Source organism: Chrysemys picta, chromosome 1, assembly GCF_011386835.1.
Source record: "Chrysemys picta bellii isolate R12L10 chromosome 1, ASM1138683v2, whole genome shotgun sequence".
In the NCBI taxonomy this organism is placed as follows: domain Eukaryota; kingdom Metazoa; phylum Chordata; order Testudines; family Emydidae; genus Chrysemys; species Chrysemys picta.
In genome coordinates, this window is record NC_088791.1 from 169,757,618 (window position 1) to 169,778,791 (window position 21,174).

The following is a 21,174-nucleotide window of genomic DNA, read 5'->3' on the forward strand; positions in this document are numbered from 1 at the left end:
CTTCTAAGGCTTCTTTGTTATTCATTTATCTCCATTTTCAGGGACATCTTACACTTTTATATAATGCCTTTCATGTGACAGCGGTTTTATAAACTTGCATAGGTAGACGTTGTTTCATCACTGCCAAAATGCAGCCATTTCGTGGGGGTGAAGGGAATGGGAGATTTAACTGCACACAAGAGTGTTGCACTACAGTTTAACAGAAAGTAAAGAAAATTATGCCCATTTGAAATCATAGGACAAATTTAGGAAGCCACAAAGTAATTGCTTCCTCTTAATTGGAATTTTGGCTCTTGTAAAAAGTTCTCTGTAATCTTTGTGGACCACAAATAGTCAGCCCTCTGCGGTCTTCAATATCTCAACCAAAAGGTTACACATCCAGTGGCACAATGCCCTTATTCCATTCCAGAGCATTGGTTCAGTAGTGACGTGAAGAAAGAGTACAATCTACTCAGTCGCTAGTACAGCTTCCTACAGAAACGTGGATTTTTCTAGGAGGTTTCCCATCAGAAGCCTGACAGGACTCTGCAAGAATTATGAAGATTATTGGATTTAAAGTAGGGCCTAGACCACAGAATGATGGAGACAGCCATAGACGGTGCTGTCTAGTTTCTCACCTCTGTGGTAGGTGAACCCTTATTTTAGTAGAGGACTCATATTATGGGATGTTCAGATATCTGTTCTTCAGACTTGTACCTCTTTTGTAGGCAGAGTACTAGGCATGTAAACCTATGTGAAGTACCATCACTCGGTCATTAAGTTTGCACCATGGATTTGGTACTGGTCAAAAGTGGGTGTCTCGATCTAAAGGCTTTTCTGTGGTGCACATCACCATAGTAGCTGAGCACCTCACCACACCCCTGTGAGGGTATATCCATATCACCATTGTACAGCTGGAGGAGTTCAGACACAGATGTTTTGACTTGCCTAGGATCATAGAAGAAGTTGTATATGGTAAAGCCAGGACCCACATAAAGAACATATGGAATTGTGGCCATATAATAAAGGTTACATGTTTTAAGAGGTGAATTGGGCTTTGTTCAGCTCCTAATAGATATGTTCACATCTCACACATCAGTGGCTCTGCAATCAAAGCGGGGGGGAAAGGGGGTCGTCCAAGACTGAACAGGTGAAAGTCACCCACAGGGGCCTCCTCCAGGGCAAGTGGGAGGCACATTGGCAGAGGACAGTGTGGGGTAAACTCCTGCCACCAGACTGTGCCTGTTCTATGAATCAGTAGACAACTTCAGAGCTGGTGATTGGTACTTTCCACCGGCATGAAATTCAGTGTTCTAAAGAATATGTAAGTGGTTCCATAAATCTTCACTCTGAGAGCAGAGGCAATATATTAGTCATCTGACAGCAAAGTGTTTCACAAACTAACCTAGATTGTTTTAAGTACTGGTTAAAAGCTTTTGGGTAACACAAAGAAGGAACCGTGAATGAATAATGAGATTAAATTGCTATCTTTTAGGTCCTGTGTTTAATGTCTCAGTGCATTCGGACAACCCGACGGTTTACCAGGGCGAGCTGGCAGATCTGCTCTGCATTGTCACCATCGACGGAGTGGCACTTGAGCCAGGTACCCCACTGAACTTTATTTCATTTTTGTTTTTTGGAGATAACTCAATTACCTTCACTGTACTGTACAACACTGACAATTGGGACGCTATTCGAATAGGTCTAAAAATCAAGAACTACCCCAAAGCCCCATAGTACTAGTCAAAGCAAGGAAGGATATAGAAGATACACACACACATATAACCTTTTTGCCTGTATATATAACACAAACTAGGTTCTCGTTTCATATCCTAGTGAAGAGGGGTCCTCATCACAAATCTCCATTACTGTTCACGCTAACAGTCCCCATTGCTGGCAGTCTCAGCAAAGAGCCAAAGAATGAATGCGCTGTGGGCCCAGTCACCCTTCGTTAGGAATGAGATTCATTGTCAGGGCAGTGTGGGAAAAGCTGTGTATCTTCTGTGGATAGTCATTAAATCTCCACGTGTCAGCTTAGCACTGTTTGCCCAACACTAAACTTACTTTATATCTTGTTTTTACCATTTTAAAATTTAGCCAAAATGCTAACAATCCTTTCTCATTGCTGATCTCTTTAGTAATGAGTCTGCTTCTAGATTCAGGAGCTTTTGTATGAAATATCAAGAAGAAATGTTGCACTCTGTTCATTGCTAACATGGCAGGAGGCACACTGAATGCAAACCTTAAAAGGCCGTGAGGTTCAGAGAAGCACTGAAAGTTCAGATGCCTGCTTGACACTAGCGTGGCTGATCCCGATTTGGGGTAAAAATACCGTGAAATAGCTTTCTATGATACATTTGTGCTTTGAGAGATCAAAAACCTCAAAAACAAACCAAAAACCTACGCTTGATGAGAGTTTTGGATGAAGGTTTAGCTTGGTTTATATTCTCTTCAATTTGTCCCTATTTGTTATGTAAATTAATACATGTGACACTTATGACCTCTGTAAGTATGATGCGTCTCCAAAAAAGAATAAATAAATCTCTTTTTAGTATAGAAGCTTAGAACATGACATACCAAGAGATAGTCAAGACTTACCACCTTATAAAGTTCCAGGCTAGCCAGGTATATATGAATATAGAGGCAAATGCAGTGCGGAAGTAGTCTAAATTACTGCTCTGTGCTGCCTGTGGAAAATATGAGTGAAGACTGTCATGGGAATGGTGGAAACCTGGTTTGAGTGTCTTATTTCAATTGTTCGGTGGGGAGAAAGTTGAGTAAACTTTAGTGTCGACAAGATTCATAAACCTGGAGAATGGGCGCGGTCTGCAGCAATATAATTGTGTTCTTTTTGTGCCCCAATCTGTCCTTAGTGTGCTTTGCAGAAGATCCCTTTAGGAATCAGCAGACAGTTTTGTCTCCATGGCTCATTTTCAGTTCTTGATGCCTCTGAGATTTCCAACAAGGAGACCCATTCAGTGTACATTGTAGTGAGGTTTATTATAAGACTGTTCTGGGGGTATGTGGAGAACGAGAGATTGGAGGTATCTGGACAAGGGGTGGAAGGATGATAGAGAACAGAGTTTTACACTGGAAAGGTGACCTCTCCAGGGAACTGCCAATCCCTATGGCCAAGGTGTGAATAGTGCAGTCTCATTGGGGTTGAGATGATTATTGAAAGCATTGATAGTGCTGAGAATTAGAAATGTCCCTGTCACCCAGAGCAGTCAGTGCAGAGTTTCCATTATCATAGCACTGAAGATCTTTGTAATCGATTCTGCTTCTGGGAATTGTCTCATTGTGCTTGGCAGATCTCTGTTTCTGCAGTTCCGTAGGTCTGTAACAGCTGGGCAAACAGACCCGTATTCAGCTTGTACAGTGGACGTGCACAGCAGGGAATGACTAAGTGTGGAATTGTGACAGGTGTCCAAGTAACTTAGTCAGTGGTCTGTGCAAACCTTGTTTAACAAGATTTGGGATTCAAACCAGTCCCATCTGTGTCCTCCTGGAGAAGCCACATCTGGGCCCTTCAGGCGTGCTTGAGAAACTGGCACCTCTCCAGCCCTCTGCTGAACCTGTGAATGGGAGTCTGATATCTTTTTGGCCTGTTGGTGGCCTGGCCTATTTTTATTGAGACATCTCTCCATATCGCAAAATTTAATTCACAACTGGAATTAATAACCCAATCTTAGCAGAGATGTCAAGAAATTGAACAGACCCTGGAAACTCCCCCCGAATTGGAACTGACACACAATGCTGGGGAAAGCTTGCCACAACTGAATACATACAGAAGAGTTGATGTACTTTCTGGGTTGACTGGGGCGGGGAGGACTTCTGAGTCTCTTGAGATAACTGGAACAATGTTTTACAGGTCTCCCTCTGCTCCCAGGGTGTGGGAAGTTAAGTGAAGGCAGAGCAGACATCACTGCTCTGCCAACTGTCTGCTTAACTTGCACAGAAAGGTAGCACCACCCCTGGCCCAGCCTACATCTTCTGGAAATCATAGAAGTCAAGTCTCCATATTAAATACTTGCTGTTTTGGTCTCTGACGTTCCAGAATTGTTCATTCTAGGTTATCTCATGAACACAGAAGAGCCAGTGGATTTGAGAGGATCTTTTTTTTTTTCAGGCAGCAGACATGTTGTTGAGTGTATTACGCCCAGATTTATGATGAACTGTTTTCATCTAAGCTTTGCAGCTCTCCTTCACAAGTGTGCAAGTCTAATAGATGTTTATATTTCCTTGCGTAAGGAAGGGAAACTTTTGGGGTGATCTATTTACACACTCCTTAATTTTCATAGCCATCTGTGCAAAGTACTTATAGGAAGATTTTGAAATATTTGCTGTGCTTGAGAGAAGACAATATCCTTCTCTTTATCTGTCAGCCTATCCTCCTTTTGTTACACCCAGGATCAATTAGAGTACTTATAATACTACTGGTTCTAGGTCAGACTTAGGTGGGGCAATGTAACTTGTCTTAGCTAGCTGAACATTTATCCATCATTGAAGGCACTTTTGGATGTGTCCCTCAGTGCTCTGCTCTGGCTACAACACTATTCAAAGAAGTGCTGCTGCTGCTTTGAGCCCCCTCATGGAGTTAGCATTATGGAGGGTTGGGACACTGGAACTTCTGTCCCTTCTAGATTCTTCATCTGGGAGAGCCAGTTTGTTAGTTTAACAACTGTGATTGGTGCACTGAATTTGAATGGGAAAAAATATATATTTTACTTCTTTGAGTAAGGTAGTGCCTCCGGTGCCTCAAGGGCAGAGTCTCTTCTATTAGTTCTGTAAAAATTCTTATTCTAACAGATAACAATGTCTCCCAAATGACTCCTTCGTAGGCCTGTATTCTCAGGTACTTGAGAGTATTACGGTGTCTCTCTCTGAAAAAGTAGTTTTATGTGCTCCAGACAGACCCAGTGAGTGCCCTGGAAAATTAACAAAGCCAGCTTCTTTACCTATCTTGAAGTGGTACTCTCCGCTCTCTAGGAGGCCCTATTCAACCTCATATAAATTTAGCAAACAAAGAGGGGTTTCAAAATTGTGATTCAGCACAATCACAAGATGCTAAAAGAGCTCCATTCTGTCGAGTGGAAGTGTATAGTAGCTGGGCTGGGAATAGGATTCACTATTCTGAGGACTGAGTGGCCAGGAAAGTAGCTAAAACCCAGACAGCTTAGTCCTGTGTGTCAAATTGGAATATGCATAACAATGTGCCTTACATGTTGATGATTCTAGCCAGCCTAGAGGGAGAAAGCAGGACACCACCACATTAGTCTGCCTGTAAAGAGGACCTGAGAGTTTCATCACCCAAAGGGATCAGCAGCCCCCTGGATATAATTTTTCTTCCTCATAATATCCCAGGGTGCATTTAGCCTCTCTTTTCCCAGTGCCTGATATCGACTAATATAAGACTGTATGGTAGGGACAGGGAAGAATGGCAGTGAATTTGTGGTGACAGTGATCTGTTCCAGTGATTCAAAAATGGAGACACTTTTTGTTCCCCGGTTAAAATTGATACTTAGTATGAACAACTGACATGGGGATGGAGGAAAGATTTTCTTGCTTTTGGGGATGCCAGTGTATAACCAAATATTTAAATATGCTGTTTAATTGATCAGATCCTGGGAGCAGCTGGACATATTTGCTATTAATCTTTAGAGAGCACCGAATTCATGTCCTGCTGTTGCTAAATTCCCCAATATTTTGTAATGTGAAAAATCACACAAAACTCAGGAATAAAGCAAATGATTTTGGCACACGGCCCCTTCAAGGGATATAGTAACGAGGAAATCTTTCAGACAGACAAACTCTCCCCCTGATTCTCTGAGTGTGTCGGTACTGAGTCACTAATTGCGCACTGTGTATACTGATTAATAAGATATGTTGGCATAATACTATTATGCCACGGTGTAATTACAAAAAATAGATCTGGCATTCTCAAAATGACAGCAAGATCTTGTAACTTTCAACTCATTATCTCTGTATGAAGGAAAAAGAGAACCTCAAATTAACAGTATAATTTTAAACAGAAAACAATTCTTCAAAGGTATGAATTTGCCTGAGGCGTTAAAAGGACTTGTTTGTTAAAATTTTATTCTGCAAGTGTAACCGTGTGTGCCTGGGGACTTGGGGGAGACAATAGGTCACAGCTGTGTCATCTTTGATGTCATGAATCCTGGAGAATGTCTAAGTGTTTTTACTATAACTGGATTGAGCTTGTCTGATGTACAGTATGTTGAAGTAAGAGGAATTTATGGGTAATGTATATCTTCAGAGATTGGGTGTAGCCAGGATGTGTGGACCTGTTACCTCGGGTCACAGTTTCAGAATCAACCCAGCTTGGTGGAGACAAAAAGGCTAATGGCTGTCTTAATGATTTTTGAAATGAGTGCGTGGTTCTCAATCTGGCTTCTTGTGGACTGGTGCCCGCTACCACATTCGGCACTAACAGGCCCCCTTTTAAGCAATCTCTGCAGAAGTCAAGAACTGACTGGGCTATGGAGATGGAACTCTTCCCCTAGAAGTGGTCGGTCCAGGTGCAGAGTGAGGGACACTGGTGGTGAAGGGAGCAGGCAAGACAGGGTGAAATCCTGTCCCTATTGAAACAAAGGAGATTTTTTCTCTTGATTTCAGGTGGGCCAGGATGTCACCCTGAGTAACTAAAAGTAGCCTCTGCAGTTACAGGAAGTAGGGGTGATCTACAAGGACTGTCTGTCAACAAATGTGCTTCAAGGCATTAACTGATCCCCAGGTGGGGTTGGGTAATGTTTCCCTTCTCCAGAACTGCAAAATATACTAGGTACTTTTATGGGGGTTCTGTGGCATCTTCTGGTATTGGCCATTGTTTCAGTCAGGATAGTGAACTTACTGGGTGAATGGACTATTTGGGGATGCCAGTGTCTCTGTTGCTATATAGTGTGCCCCTATCTGCTGTCTTTCCCTCTTTTCATTACAGAAGACATTGTACATGAAAATAGGACATTTTATTCCATAGCGTTTATCTGCTCCTGCTACATATTTCAGTCCTGCTTATGGGTACTTCCAGGTCAATTAATCATATTACAAACAGAATTATCCCCTCCAGTATGGGAATATGTAACAGGGTTTGAAATGCAATATGTAGCTATTAGAGAGACAAGGTAGGTGAGGTAATATCTTTTATTTTACACAGAGCTTTTCTTCAGGGCCCTCCTGAAACATGAAGAAGAGCTCTATGTAAGATTTATCGCTTGTCTCTCTCACCAGCAGAATTTGGACCAATAAAAGAGATTACCTCACCCACCTTGTCTTTCTAATCTCCTGGAACCATCATGGCTACAACTCTGTGTGCATACATAGATGTGGCACCTGCTAACTACAGATGAGCCGAGGAGATACCCCCTGCAAGTGTAGGGTAGGGCTAGGTATTGAGATTGAAGCTTAGATCAGGACTGATGGTGCTGATATCCTGCAAAATGTTAGTGATATTTTGGTTGCACCTTATTCAGAACTGGAAAACATGGACTCTTTTCAGTTTTAGATCTGACGTGGATCCAAAATTGTAGAGGCTGGCTTGGATATGGGAATTCAACTAATTCATATTCAGTATCTCCCTCTTCTGCTGCCCTGCCCCCCCCCCCAACACCGATCTGTATCCAAAATTCATAAGGACGTGAGCTTCAATTTTGACCAATCTCTGTGCTTTATGTGTAGGGGAATAAGAGATGCAGATAATGTATAGAATCAGCAGAATTGTGTCTAAGGCTGCATTCTCATTACACTCAAAGCCATGCTAGCTACTACTACATCTGAGGCACTTGTGTGGTAAGAAGAGCTCAACACAGTGTGGGCTACTGATTATTTAGTTAAGAACAGTATTATATGTGTGCTGTGTATTATCTAGAGCCCATTGACTACAATGTGGCCAGGCTGGCACACCTCAGGATAAAGTCCCTGACTCTGGTGATCAAGGAAATAGTGTTAGGCCTCTCCTGCTTATCTTCCTGACATTGTGGATAGGTCAGGTAGAGAATGGTCCATACCACCCCTATCATCCCGACACACTGATTATGAGAATATCTCATTATTGCTGTCAGATGGGATCCATCTTTAGCAGGAGCTTTAGACAAGTTTGTGTTAAATCATAGTTTTTTACGCTCTTTCTTTAGCAGCTTTCTGTTTATTACTCCTATGTAATAGCATCCATGCTGGTTTTCTAACCTGCTGTGCAGTGCAGTGGGGCATTAACATAGAGGATGTTGCAGTGATTAAACTGCATCCTCAGCTGCCAGCCTAATAGGGTTAAAAGTGCAGATCTGCTAAATGGATCAATATGATCTTGTATGAGCACGGAAAGGGACGGTTGTACTGATGGACTCTGACTACCTGTCAACCGGTGTTAGAGGTGGCAGTCACAACAAAGACACTTGGTAGATTATCTCCTTTCAAGTGCAATGTGTGCAAGGCATAGTCCCTTCTGAGACATAACTAAAGTAAAACTTTGGCAGAAAGGAGGGCTGTTTCATGGGCAGGATGTGAAGGCAAATATTTAGTGATATCATTGTGTGGGTTGTTTTATGAGCAATTCTAGCATGCTCATCGCTGTAGTACCCGGGGGCCTGCCTTTTTATGTTGAGCACACTAACTACAGCTGGGAGCTTGTCTTTTTAGAGGAGAGACGTCTCTGCAAGCACGAGGGACTAGACAAGGTCAAGGATGTTGTTTGGAAACTATTACCCACTAGCAAACTTCTAGCATTCTGCTCCTCAGCCCTTGTGCTTTAGTTTAACCATGTGGGAGTTACAAATGTCTTACCCAGCTTCTAGGCTTGCTTAGCAAAGACTCACCTATGAAATTAAATTTGAGATTTCAGTCTAAAATAGCAGGAAAAAGACAAAAATAGAAGATCGGCTGCTGCCCCCAGTAAGTAATCCTGTCCCTCGCCCAACTATCTATAGCCTTCCTACCGTTGTACCCCAGCCCAACTTCATGGCACACTTACCCTCCCCACAAGTACCTGCACGATTTACCCACTCTCCCGTAGTTGCTAAACTTGTGTTTTGACAATATCTTAATCCCATTCCTCTTCAGCTGCTAAACACTCATGTGCTGCCCTCTGCTAAAGCACCCCAGTGTGACTTTTCCATCTGCCTGATTGTTCTGTTCCCCTGCAGTAACCCTCTCACTTCCCTTCCTATGGTCCCGCTGACAGCCTTTCCGAGGTGCTAAAAATCCCTTGCTACCATCCCTGAAAAAAAGCCCCAACAACCCCACTAAGTGTCCTAGCCCTGACTCTTCCCTTTCTGCTACCTCTGCTTTAGCAAGTGCCCACGACTCCCATAAACTCTGTCATAATTAGATAGAATTACGAGGATTAATGCCAAATATTGATCCCAGCCTACTTAGTTTCCTGCAATCATAATCTTCCTTGTGTGTCTGGTCAATTCAGAAATGAGGTTAACTGCCTAAGAGTTCATACGTTCATGATACCACCTGCATTGTAGTCCTGCATTGTGATTTACCCTGTTTGTGCTGGAAAGCTGAGTCATCAAAGAGCAGGATGTACTAGAAAAAAAATCTATGCTGTATTTTCAGTCATTTGGTTATAATGCTCCTTTATGTTCAGAGACACCAGACTCTGCCCATTTGCTGACTAAGTGACACTGTAAATATTCTTCAGAGCTCACTGTCCTTGCCAAATTCTGTTTGCCTTTAAATTCAGATGATATGTCCTTCGACGTCTCCTGGTTTGCTGTGCATTCCTTTGTACTGGACAGAGCCCCTGTCTTGCTAGCTTCCTTGGATCGGAAAGGAATCGTGACCCAGGCCAGGAGGAACTGGAGCAGCGACGTCAGCCTGGAGAGGATCAGCCCCATGGAGTTCCGGCTGCGGGTGCATGGCTCGGAGGACCAGGATTTCGGCAACCATTACTGCACAGTAACCCCTTGGGTGCGATCAGCCACAGGCGTCTGGCAGCGGCAACCGGAGATCAAATCCAAGCCCATATTCATATCTGTGAAAATGGATGGTAAGGGTTTTAGGGACTTTCCTTGTTGAGACGGGGGAATGTACTTGCCACATGCCTGTTGGAGCCCTCGGGTACCAACTATTCCCCATTCTATCCCCACCCTCCCATGTTGGAGGCCCCTGCGTTGTAGCCTCCTCCTTTGACTGCACAGAGTACTTCATAGCCCGTCTGTATGCCGGCTGTATTCTGCCAGTGGGGACACTGGGGCTCAGGAATAGCACTAATGACACTTTACCCCATATTGGCGATAAAAACACATGTAATGCTATGGGCCTAATGTGTATTGACGTAGAACTAGAAAAGCTTTTTAAGTACTCTGCAGCTGCCTCTAACTATGAAAAGTGCTAGTTCTATCTGCAGTTAAACTTTGCATCTGCCGTTGCATGTTAAACTTTTAATTCTTGATCATACAATGTGCCCAGCAATGTATTGTGCTTACAAAAGCAAAGCTTTCCCCTTTCCCAACCCATTGAGTGGCCTGATACTTTGCACATCTATAGCATCTTTTAATCAAGACTCTCAACATGATTTACATTGTAAACTAACTCTGATGCTGACCACACAAGGGAAGTATTAAGCCATATCTATATTACAAACTTTGGTAAATGCAAATTCTATCAGTGTAAAGCCACCGCAGTTAGTACATCGCTTGTGCATATATGACTGCTTGTGTTGGTGCTGCATGTACACACCAGGAGAGCTTGTGTCAATGTAAAATGCGGTGCACCATGGGTAGGTATCCCAGTGCGCCATGCGCTGCTCTCTGGCGCAATACCCATTGGGAAATTTTTGCAACGCGCTGTAGTGTGCACACATGAGTCGCAGGGAAGGGGGAGCCAGGGGTCAAGTTCCCATCAGGCAACTTTCTCATCCTATAATGCCATCTCTATCCTGTAACATTTTTGTCCCTTTTTTAAAAAAACCCTACAAACCCACACTTGTCAGTGTCCACCATCTCCGACAGAAGTATGGAGCCTGCACAGCTGTGTACTATTGTCATGGACGTTACAAACTCAAGGAGAATGATGCTCCAGTATTTGCAGAGCTGCAGGAAGTACCATAACAAGCGGGGGGACATGATGATTTCTTCAAGGACAGATTACTAGGGAACACAGCAAAAAAAATAAATAAATAAAAATTCAAGGTTGTTGGTGGCATTCACAGAGCAGCTGCAGACAGTGGAGTGCCGCTTCTGGGCCTGAAGGCCAAGCACTGACTAGTGGGATCACACTGTAACGAAGGTTTGGGATGATGAGTGATGGCTGCAGAACTTTCGGGTGGGAAAGGCTACGTTCCGAGCTTGGACCCGCAGTCCAATGCAGGGACACCAGAATGAGAGCTGCATTGACGGTTGAGAAGTGAGTGGTGATAGCACTGTGGAAACTTGCAATGCCAGGTTGCTGCCAGTTAGTGGGAAATAATTTTGGAATTGGAAAATCCACAGTGGGGGGCTGCTTTCATGCAAGTGTGTAGGACCATTAACTGTGTCCTGGTACGCAGGACTGTGACTCTGGGAAATGTGCAGGACAACATGGATGGATTTTCAGCTGTGGGTTTCCAGAACTGTGGTACGCATATCCCTATTTTGCCCCAGCCCTTCTTGGCTACTTTTCTATGGTTATGCAAGCATTGGTGGATCACCGGAAATGCTTCCCTGAGATCAATGTGGGCTGGTCAGGGAACTACACGGTGCCTCCATCTTTAAGAACACAGGCGTGTTCAGAAATCTGAAGCAGGGACACTTTTTCCGGACAGGTGGATTACTATTTGGCAATGCTGAAATGCCAATAGTGATCTTGGGGGACCCCGCCTATCCTTTGCTCCCCTGGCTTATGAAGCCATACACTGTCCACTTTGATAGCTCCAAGGAAAGATTCAATTACCGGCTCAGCAGGTGCAGAACGACAGCTGAATGGGATGTCGGCAGTGTTTACTCACTAGATTAGATCTCTGTGAGAACAACATCTCAATGGTTATAGCTTCCTGCTGTGTCCCACATAATATCTACGAGGCAAAGAAGGAAAAGTTGCTGCTGGGATGGAGGTGGAGCAGCTGTTGGCTGACTTTGAACAGCCAGACACAAGCACCAGTAGAAGAGTTCAGTGTGGAGCTGTGCAGCTGAGGGATGCCTTGAAAGAGCATTTTACCCATCAGCCACAGCAGTGTGGTGTAGTAGGCTGTGCTCTGCCTGAATTGTGTAGTGCTTGGTGGACATTTTATGTTCATCTTTTAACAAACCAATGAATTGTGTGGTGCTCACTGTACATGTATAATTATTACACTGGGTTTTTCACTCAACCTATGAATTCTGTGGCTCTGATCTCTTATGAGTAATCTAGTGGCACTCAAAGCACAGACACACTGCAGAATGTAGTAATAATGATAAATTTATGTCCAAAAATAAAAATGTATTGCATACCCAAACCAGTTCCAAATATTAATGTGCAAAGAAAAACCAAGATAGTGCAAAATTGTAAATGTAAATTAACAGAACAGAACTTTAAAATTAGAATTGTGGAAAACATTCATGTCCATGCCAGTCCATTTCTGCCAAACATGCACCAACGCTGGCTCTCAGAGGTCAGTGTATGTTAAGCTGTGGTTTTCCTTACTGTCCGTTGGTGTGGGGGGATAGGGATGTGGCCCTTGATGCAAGATAGAATGTAGGGAGCTGCTGAAGTAGAAGTCTCCATTAACTGTAAGGGGAGGGGAGCCCGTGACTGTTGGAGCTGTAGGTTAACAAGAGTCTTCAGCATTTGTGTTTGCTGCCTGAGAAACTGCATTATGTCCTCGTGCATCTTCCTCTCCTTTTCCTGCTGGTACTCCTGTGTCTTTTTCCTGCCCGTTCCTTCCTTCTCCAGACTGTCTGCTATGCTCACCCTCCTGGCTCTCTGTTCACCGTCTGATGCACCACTGACTTTCATTATCTCGGAGAACATGTCCTCCTTAGTCCTCTTCTTTCTCTTCCTCATCCGGGAATGGGTGTAGAGGGGGCACCCCTCAAGGCTGCAGTGGCAGCAGCTACAGATAAAACAGACAGATGTTTCATACTTACAGTCACAACAGAAAGCAGACGATCTCAGAATTCCCTTCCCTTATTCCCCTACAGGTTTTAAACAAGTCCTGCTTATTGACCTTCTGGAGTGCCTCTGCACAGCACCACTCTCCAACAGCAGCCACAGTCACTATGGCCATTAGGGGAAAGGTGGTGAAGCAGGAGGGAATTGTTTGGTTGTGTAAAACAATAAAATTTCAGCACTTATTTCCATGGGCATGAGTACAGGGCAATGGCACTGAGTACTGGCACTATTTACCACAGGCAGCAATGATTTTAGCTGATATCTTGCTCTTGAGGGTCACAAAGGCCCAGAGAACACTGCGGATACTGGCCTCCTGAAGCCATCTGAGCCCATATGCCATTAGCCTGTTTACTGCAATGGTGCCTGCCAAAGCCATCATGGAGTGACGTGGGGAAAGTGTCCTACCATGGAGGCAGAAATAAGGCAGCCATCCCTAAAAACCTTCGGGAGAGGATTGAAGAGTACCTCCATGGAAGTTTCATCGAGATCTCCCAGGAGGATACAAGGGACATCCCTGTGTACATAAACAAAGTGCTCCATGTCATGCATGCCCCCCACTGTCTAACTCTACAGGAGACTGAAAAGCAGAGAACACTACCTCTGTGTGTGGTACCTTTACCTCTTCTTGTTGAGTAAAACAGTGAAGCGTAGATACCTGAGTCCTGCTAACTTCTGATTGAGCCAGGTGCCATCTCCACATCTAAACATGTGAAGGGAGAATGCATGCCCACATTTACCCTGAGGTTTCTTCTACTGGATCGGGCTCATTTGTGCTTCACTGGCGGGACTGGCTAGATGGTGGTGGAGTCTCCAAGTTCCCGGCTCGTGGCATAGCTGGACCTCCTGCTGCATCTCCCTCCTCCTCATTGTTCTGGGCAAGGGTCTCTGTCTGGGCATCCATGGTGATCTGCAGGGTCCAAGTATGGCCTGCAGCTCATTGTAAAAGTGGCAGGTCTGCGGCTCAGCTCTATATAGACGGTTGGTGTCCCTGGCCTCATGATATGCCTACCACAGTTCCTTCGCTTTCATGCGGCACTGCTACTGATCCCTGTCATACCCCTTCGCCTGCATCCCCTGTGCAATCTTTTCATATATGTCCATGTTTCTACGACTGGTCCATAACTGTGTCTGCACAGCCTCTTCTCCCCAGAGGCCCAGGAGATCCAATACCTCCTGTCTCCTCCAGGCAGGAGCATGTCTATAGCGCATAGCTGGCATGGTTGGTTGGGCAGTTGCACACAACAGTGGAGAGCTGCTGGGTGTACTTGTCAAGCTAAACAATCAGGAAAAGGCATTCCAAAAGTATGTGTGGGTTTTAAAGGGAAGTGGGTGGCTTCCAGCGTCTGGGCAGTGGAGTTCACAACTGTGACCAGAGCAGTCACTGTTTGGCATTGTGGGACAGCTACTGGAGGATTGTTAGGGTTGATACAGGTCACACAGTGTCTGTGCTCGCACTGACCACAGTATGTAGACCATGGTGCAACGCCATTAGGAGAGGTGGCATCTCTGTCCACAAAGGTTAATGTAAGTCGCCTTAACTTTGTAGTGTAGACCAGGTCTTAGCTGCATTTCTCAGGTAGGGGACCTGAGGCACAGTGAATTGTCATGCAATTAGTATGAAAATAAATAACAGAACCCAGGAGTCTGACTCCTAATCCACAGTTGTCAACACAAGATACACTGCTCCCTGTGCTCATGGTTCTTGACCTACGTTTCAGCCCTTTCTGTAAGTTACACACAACCCTTGAATCTCCTGAAGTATGAGAAACTAATTTTGTTAACTGCTGCATGTACTTAACATTAGGTGCATACATCCAGCAGATAGTTAAACTGTGATTAGTGATAATCTAGGAGGCATTTCAGGCAAAGCACTTACCAAAGTACTTCCCAGAAATTCAAGGAATGGCCTCACTGAGAGCCCCAAAGAAGATGAAATGAAGCAGAAGTCTTTGTTCTGCTCTCTTTGCAGATAGTGAGTTACCTCAGGGACAAAATGTCCTTTTCTAATGCTCCACTCCCGTCCCTGGTGGAGCTAATCCAACAATTAATATTGCTTGTCAATATCAGCCATAGAGAGCGCTGCAGTTGAGTCAGACTCTGCATGAGCCTCCTGGAGCAGTGTGCCTCTTGAGTTGATTTACCTAATCCCCCTGAACGGGTCCTCATTCCAGACCCTCCATTTCACTTAAATGCAGGGTGCTCAGCACTTCTGAAAAGCAGGCAACTTCTTTGGGTACCTAAATATGGACTTGACTGGAAACTGCTAGGTGGCTAGAATGAATTTGCTTCCGAACGAGCTCTAAATCTAATTATACAGTCCTTCAAAAAGTCAGAACCCTTGACGTGTCACTTGGAAGCTGTGTTGTAAAAGGAATGGGTTTCCATCCGGCTTTGTCTAAATTGTTGGTGGATGAATCTGGTTTGGTTAAGCACCCAAAATACGGATGTTCCTCAGGACTAGCTTAACCTTTGGAGTCTGTCAGATTGGAGCTGGGAATCTCTCAATGAGACATTCTCTTACGAGATTTTGCATCCGGTCCTCCTTGTTTCTATATGGGCTTGAGAATTATGGCAGCAAAACGGGGGCAGGGGCCGGGGGGTGAGAGCTGAATTTTTTCAAAACCTTCAAAATGTGAAGTGGGAACTAGAATTTCTTTCCAAACGGTTTCATCTGTCCCTGGCTGATGTGTATTTTCCCTTTCTTAGACAGAGCGCATGTGTTTGGCATTTCTCCTTACACTGTATTAACTTTTCTTTTGCCTTTTTTTTTTCCCTTCCACCCTTCCTAGTGCTGAATGCTTTGAAATATCCACTGTTGATAGGCATTGGTCTAGCCACCATCATCGGACTCTTATCCTGCCTCATTGGCTACTGCAGTTCCCGCTGGTGTTGCAAGAAGGAAGTACAAGAAACCAGACGGGAGCGACGCCGGCTAATGTCTATGGAGATGGACTGAGTGTGAGAATGAGACTCTGCACGTTTTGGGAGAGATTTGGGCAGTTGGCCTGAGACTGAGGTGTGTGACACACAAATGCCCAATGGACAGTATCTTTCTCTCTGATCTAAGCCAGGACCTAGAGCTTCTCCTCTCCACATGCTAAGTACTGAGAGCACAGGCCATGTGTACCAGCACAGAGCTCTTCTTCCAGGGACACTTACTGTGGGGATATTTTCTTCTGACACGCAAACTGTTCAGCAGCCTTCAGACAAGATTCACTGTTAAATCCTTTTGTCTTGTTTTTTAGGAACTCTTTGTGTGTTAACATTGTTGTGGGGGGGTTATTGTGGTGGGCGGGTCTTGGGAGAAATATTTTGCCTTTTATCAAATTAGCTGACCTGTTCTCTCTCTTCTCCCTCCCTTCCCCCCCCTCCCCCCCACCAGGGTTTCGTTCCTGTCTCCAGTGCTGGGAAGGAAACAGCCGTACGGGGTGCTCTAGTTTGGTATTTGTTTGGTGAAGATACAGTGGTCAAGGGTGGGTTTATGCTTGTCAGGGTGCCCTCTCTTCCCCTATTTTCAGGGGTTTGCAGTTCACGCCAGAATACAGCGTGTATGGACATGTCTGTTTGAGACAATTTTTTTAAACCATTTTCTTAAATATTTTTTTAAAAGTTGGTCTTTGTTCTGGTGACAAGTGCTAGCTTGGCAACCCTAGAGGCTGAATGCTCAGACCAAGTACTTCATAGTGCAGGCCTTCCTTCCCACCGCAGCCCCTCCCACTGTGCCTCTACCCTGACCCACAGGGAGCACTGCTCTCCCTGAGTGGAGAGTTCAGTTTCCCTGGCCTCTCTGCTGAGACCGCCAGCAAGGCACCACTTACCGGTCATGGCGGTGGTGATGTGTTCATCAGAAGAACACCTGTCCTTTTAGGAAGAGGATGGAGACCACCAGATCTTTTCAGGTATATGGTCAACCGGCCATTGGCTGGAAATGATGTGGGAACCAGCTGTTACCTATACTCAGAGTAGGTTCATTTCCATTTTGTTTCCTTGCAGTCACCGAACACAAATCTCTGCAATCTCTAATTTGGCAGCAGATTAGAGTGTCCATTAGCAATGTCCATGATCGACAGCAGCCACATTGTGACTGTGTGGGTGCAAAATCATGCCATCAGGCCATCTAAGGGGGGGGGGCAGGTGTTAAACAGGTCTCCGTCTCTTTATACCTGCAGTGATCCCTGTCTTTTCAATGGGTCCTCTCCATTGCTGGGCACTACATGGGCAGATCTCTCCACGGGGTTTGAGGGATATTCATAGGTGCTATAGTATGAAAACCCAGCTCTGGCCTTTCACACTCCCCTGGCATAGCTCCTAAGGAGCTGCTCTCAGTTATCCAGGCAGCTCTGTCTTCTAGCACAGCTGGTGTTTTTAAGCAATAAAAGTCAGATGATGTGTACAAAAGAAGTACACTGATATCTCATCCAGGGTTTGGCTAAAATCAACAAAGATGGGAAACTGAGTTACCGTCAATGCTCCATCCTTCTCCATTATGCTTTAGGAATAAGGAACTAATGATTGATGAGACCATCTGCAAAAGCTAGAGGCCCCGCTGTATTGTTAACCATCTAGGCTTTCATTATATTCTAGGTCTTCTCTATGACTAGTAGCCCATTCGCGCGTACCCTCCAGGGGTCCTGCAGGCTCTAACCTCCTTGTTATTAACATGACTTCATTTCACAACTGAGCTAGTGAAGTTTTTAACTCCGTTGTATTGTAACCACTGCAAACTCCATTTATTTGAGATGCTCATGTTCAGTTACTTTTGTCCTGATTTTTTTCCAGTACTAGCACAAGATTTTTTCCCTAAAAGGGACTTAGGCTAAGATTTTTCACGTGTCTATTTTGGATGCGTGCATTTCAAAAGCAGCCTGACTTTTCCGAATGAGTGCTCAGCACAATCTTTTGTAATTTAGCCCCTTTAAGGTGTCTCATGTGGTCATCCAGAAATGGAGGCACCCAAAATCACTAGTCACCGCTGGAAAATCTTGACCTGAATCTTCTCAGCAGCCTTCCCTATTGCTGGCTTTTCCTGCAGCTGAGCCTCATATTTCAATGCCCTTCCTGAATCTGCAGGCAGCCATAGCAAGAAGCTGGCGGGGGAGGGACACACAGCCATCATGGCGTAAATGAGTTCCCCATGTTAGTGTAAGAACTTGCATCTATAGTCTCCAAAAGAGGAAAGCACAGGAGGTGATTTGCTAGAGCAGGATGTCCTCCTCGAACCAGCACAGAATGTTTGTTGTCCTCTCCTACGCGGCCTTACCACTGAGGCACTCACTTGCTGGTCTTGTGGGGCACTGAGTTTGCATTGATGTCCTCTTTCCCACACACAACTAAACAACTCTTACCTTTCCTGCTTTAATATTTGCTTTCCTCACATCATTGCTGTTCTTTTTAAAATGTTCCTAGCATGGGGAGAAGGGGGGATTAGTTATCCAAAGCAGAAGTCACTCACTCTCCTTGCAGGTTTAACTCTCATCTCTGTTGCTATCAGTTACATTTGGGAGAAACGGAATCAGGCTTGTAATGCAGTAATATGGAATGAACAAGCAGGGAACGGCAGCTCCTCCTAAGCGCACCCTTCATGCTGGCATTTTCTCCCTGCAGAAAGAAAGTCGGGGTTATTTTGGCTGGGGGGGGCTCCTTGTCCATTAGTGAAGGGTCCCCATGTCCTTAGCTAACGTCAACCTTATTTTTCGATTAGTGTCCCTCTGGGTGCTCCACTCTGGGTGTGTGTGTGTGCGCCCCACATGCCCTTGATCAGAGACTTTCATTAGCAATGTCTCTTTAACCCGCACTTGCGCCATTGGTATCCCTATGCCCCACGCTGAGGCTGTATCAGGCTACGCAGGCAAACTGCCCCCTCAATTACTTCTCAGTTGCGTCAGCACAATGGAGTTAGCATGTCCGCCTCTTGCCTACCTCGGCAGTTACGGAGTTTCTCTCTAGTTAGCTAGTTTAGTTTGTTAGTAGTAGTTAGATTAATATTGGTTTAAAATTAAAAAAAAAAAAATATTATAGAGGGTGGAGTCCAGTCTTAGATCAAAGACTTTTCTGTTTGCTCACCCCACCCCCACCTCACAAGATTCATGAAAGGCCTGGGGGGACCCTCTTCCCACAGGCAAAGACCTTCCCACAGGTCTTGTGTAAGACCCGAACCTAGTTCCCAAAAGCCTCACAAAACTCCCTTTTGAACCAATGGCGACCTGCTCCTTATTGACTTTATTGAGGAAAACAGCCTTCCTAGTAGCTACTATTACCTCGGCCTGCAGAGTCAGAGAGATCGGGGCCTTAATAGCTGACTCTCCTTTCACAACATTCCACAAGGATAAGGTGCCCTTATAGCCACGTCTCAGGTTTCTCCTAAAGTAACATGAATTTCACCTGAATCAGAGCATATACCTACCAGTTTTCTTTCCGAAGCCACATACTTCCAACCTCGGGACTGCTCTCCATGCTCTAGATGTCAGGAGGGCATTATCATTTCACCTGGACAGAACTAAGCCATTTTGTAAATCCAATAGACTGTTTTTGACCTGTCTGCAACTGAAACCGAGTTCTGCCATTTCTACCCAGCGACCCGCTTTAAATGGATTTCTGGGTGTTTTATAGCTTGCTACCAGGCTTTTGACGTTCCACCACCATCAGCGTTTTGGTGCGCTCAACTAGATCACAATCTACATCTGTGGCTTTCCTTAACAATGTTCCCTTTCCAGAAATCTGCAGAGCTGTCACCTGGTCTTTGATACATAGCTTTTCTAGGCACAGATGTGACTGTTGGCAATGCAGTTCTCTCTTCTGTAATGGTCTCCAATCCTAAACTCCCTCCTCCCGGGAGGATACTGCTCGGGAGTCACCAAGAGTGGAGTGCCCATACAGACACTACTCGAAGAAGAAGAGGTTACTCACCCTGTGTAGTAACTGTGTGGGTCTTCAAGATGTGTGTCCCTGTGGACACTCCACTACCCAGCCTCCTTCCCCTCTGTTTGTTTCCTCTGAGACTCAGTGGTGCAGAAGGTACTGAGGGGGCAGTTCACCCATGTAGCCTGCTACAGCTTCAGCGCAGGGCACAAGGATAACCACGGTGCATGCAAGGGCTGAACGGACACTGCTCCTGAAAATCTCTAAGGGCCTCTGGGGCACATGCGAACCTAGGTGGAGCACCCATAAGGGCACAAATCTCGAAGAACCACAGTTACTGCACAGGGTGAGTAACCTCTTCTTCCATCAGAGCATAACACATCTCCTTCCTGTTCCAAGTGAAAAGAGTTGGCCACTAGATCACACAGCTGCTAGCCCTTTGGGAGGTGGTGCTCCATCCCCCTTGCTCCCTGCCGTTGCTGTATTTTTGAAGGCTAAAATCCTTGGGGCAGTAGTTCCCCAGCAGGTCTTCCAAGTGTGCCAATTTTGTATTATCCTCTCTTTTTATACAATGGGAATCTCGACTCTAACTAGAAAAACTGTGTGTCTAAGTCACTCTCTTTCCCATGATTTTTTTTTTTTTACACTCCCTGTGACCACTTGTGTGTGTTAGGAGTGGTTGATATCAGAGGAGATTAAGGATTAAGCCGCATGAGGTGCAATGCAAGGGTTCAGTACCATCTAAGCTGCAAACTCCTGGGATTGAAACCAATAACCAAGTATGCTAAGGGCTCCTGTCGATCTTACTCTGTTCTCTTTGCCACATGTTTCCTACTCAGTTACAGCTGGGAAATTCCTCTCTACTTGGACTCTGAACCAGGCATTGCTTGAAAATCACTTAATGAAATAGACAGGAATTGGTGGAAGGTACAGAATAAGGTGTTTGGCACAATTCTGGAATGCCGGAATTGAATGGTTCTAATGATGCTCTGTATTGGGTTTTTTTATGTTCAAAATAAAGAGCGAGTCTTTTGGTAACCGTTCTGTGGTCAGAATGTTCACACTGCAGGCAGCTCTTCCCATCTACTTTGCACTCACAGCTCCCCTCAAACAGACATCAGATTTGAGCCTCGCAGCCCTCTTTTCTCCTCGCTCTCCCCTATCCCCAATTTAGTAGGTATTTGCCCTGTTTTATGGACAGTTTAAATGACTAGCCTAAGGTTATATGGTGTATTATCATCCGAGCTA

At 44.9% G+C, this 21,174-nt stretch overlaps 1 protein-coding gene across 4 annotated transcripts in view; it reads left to right on the top strand.

Annotated features, from left to right (window-relative positions):
- PTGFRN (prostaglandin F2 receptor inhibitor) overlaps window positions 1-20,964 on the top strand; it is a 144,702-nt gene extending 123,738 nt beyond the window's left edge. For all 4 annotated transcript variants that reach the window (XM_065575230.1, XM_065575221.1, XM_005310169.4 and 1 more), the window contains 3 exons: window positions 1,475-1,582; window positions 9,683-9,988; window positions 15,858-20,964. In XM_065575230.1, coding sequence (XP_065431302.1) covers window positions 1,475-1,582; window positions 9,683-9,988; window positions 15,858-16,024 — 581 coding nt within the window. In that variant the 3' untranslated portion in view covers window positions 16,025-20,964. The remainder of the gene's footprint in view (window positions 1-1,474; window positions 1,583-9,682; window positions 9,989-15,857) is intronic.
- The last annotated feature ends 210 nt before the right edge of the window (window positions 20,965-21,174 follow it).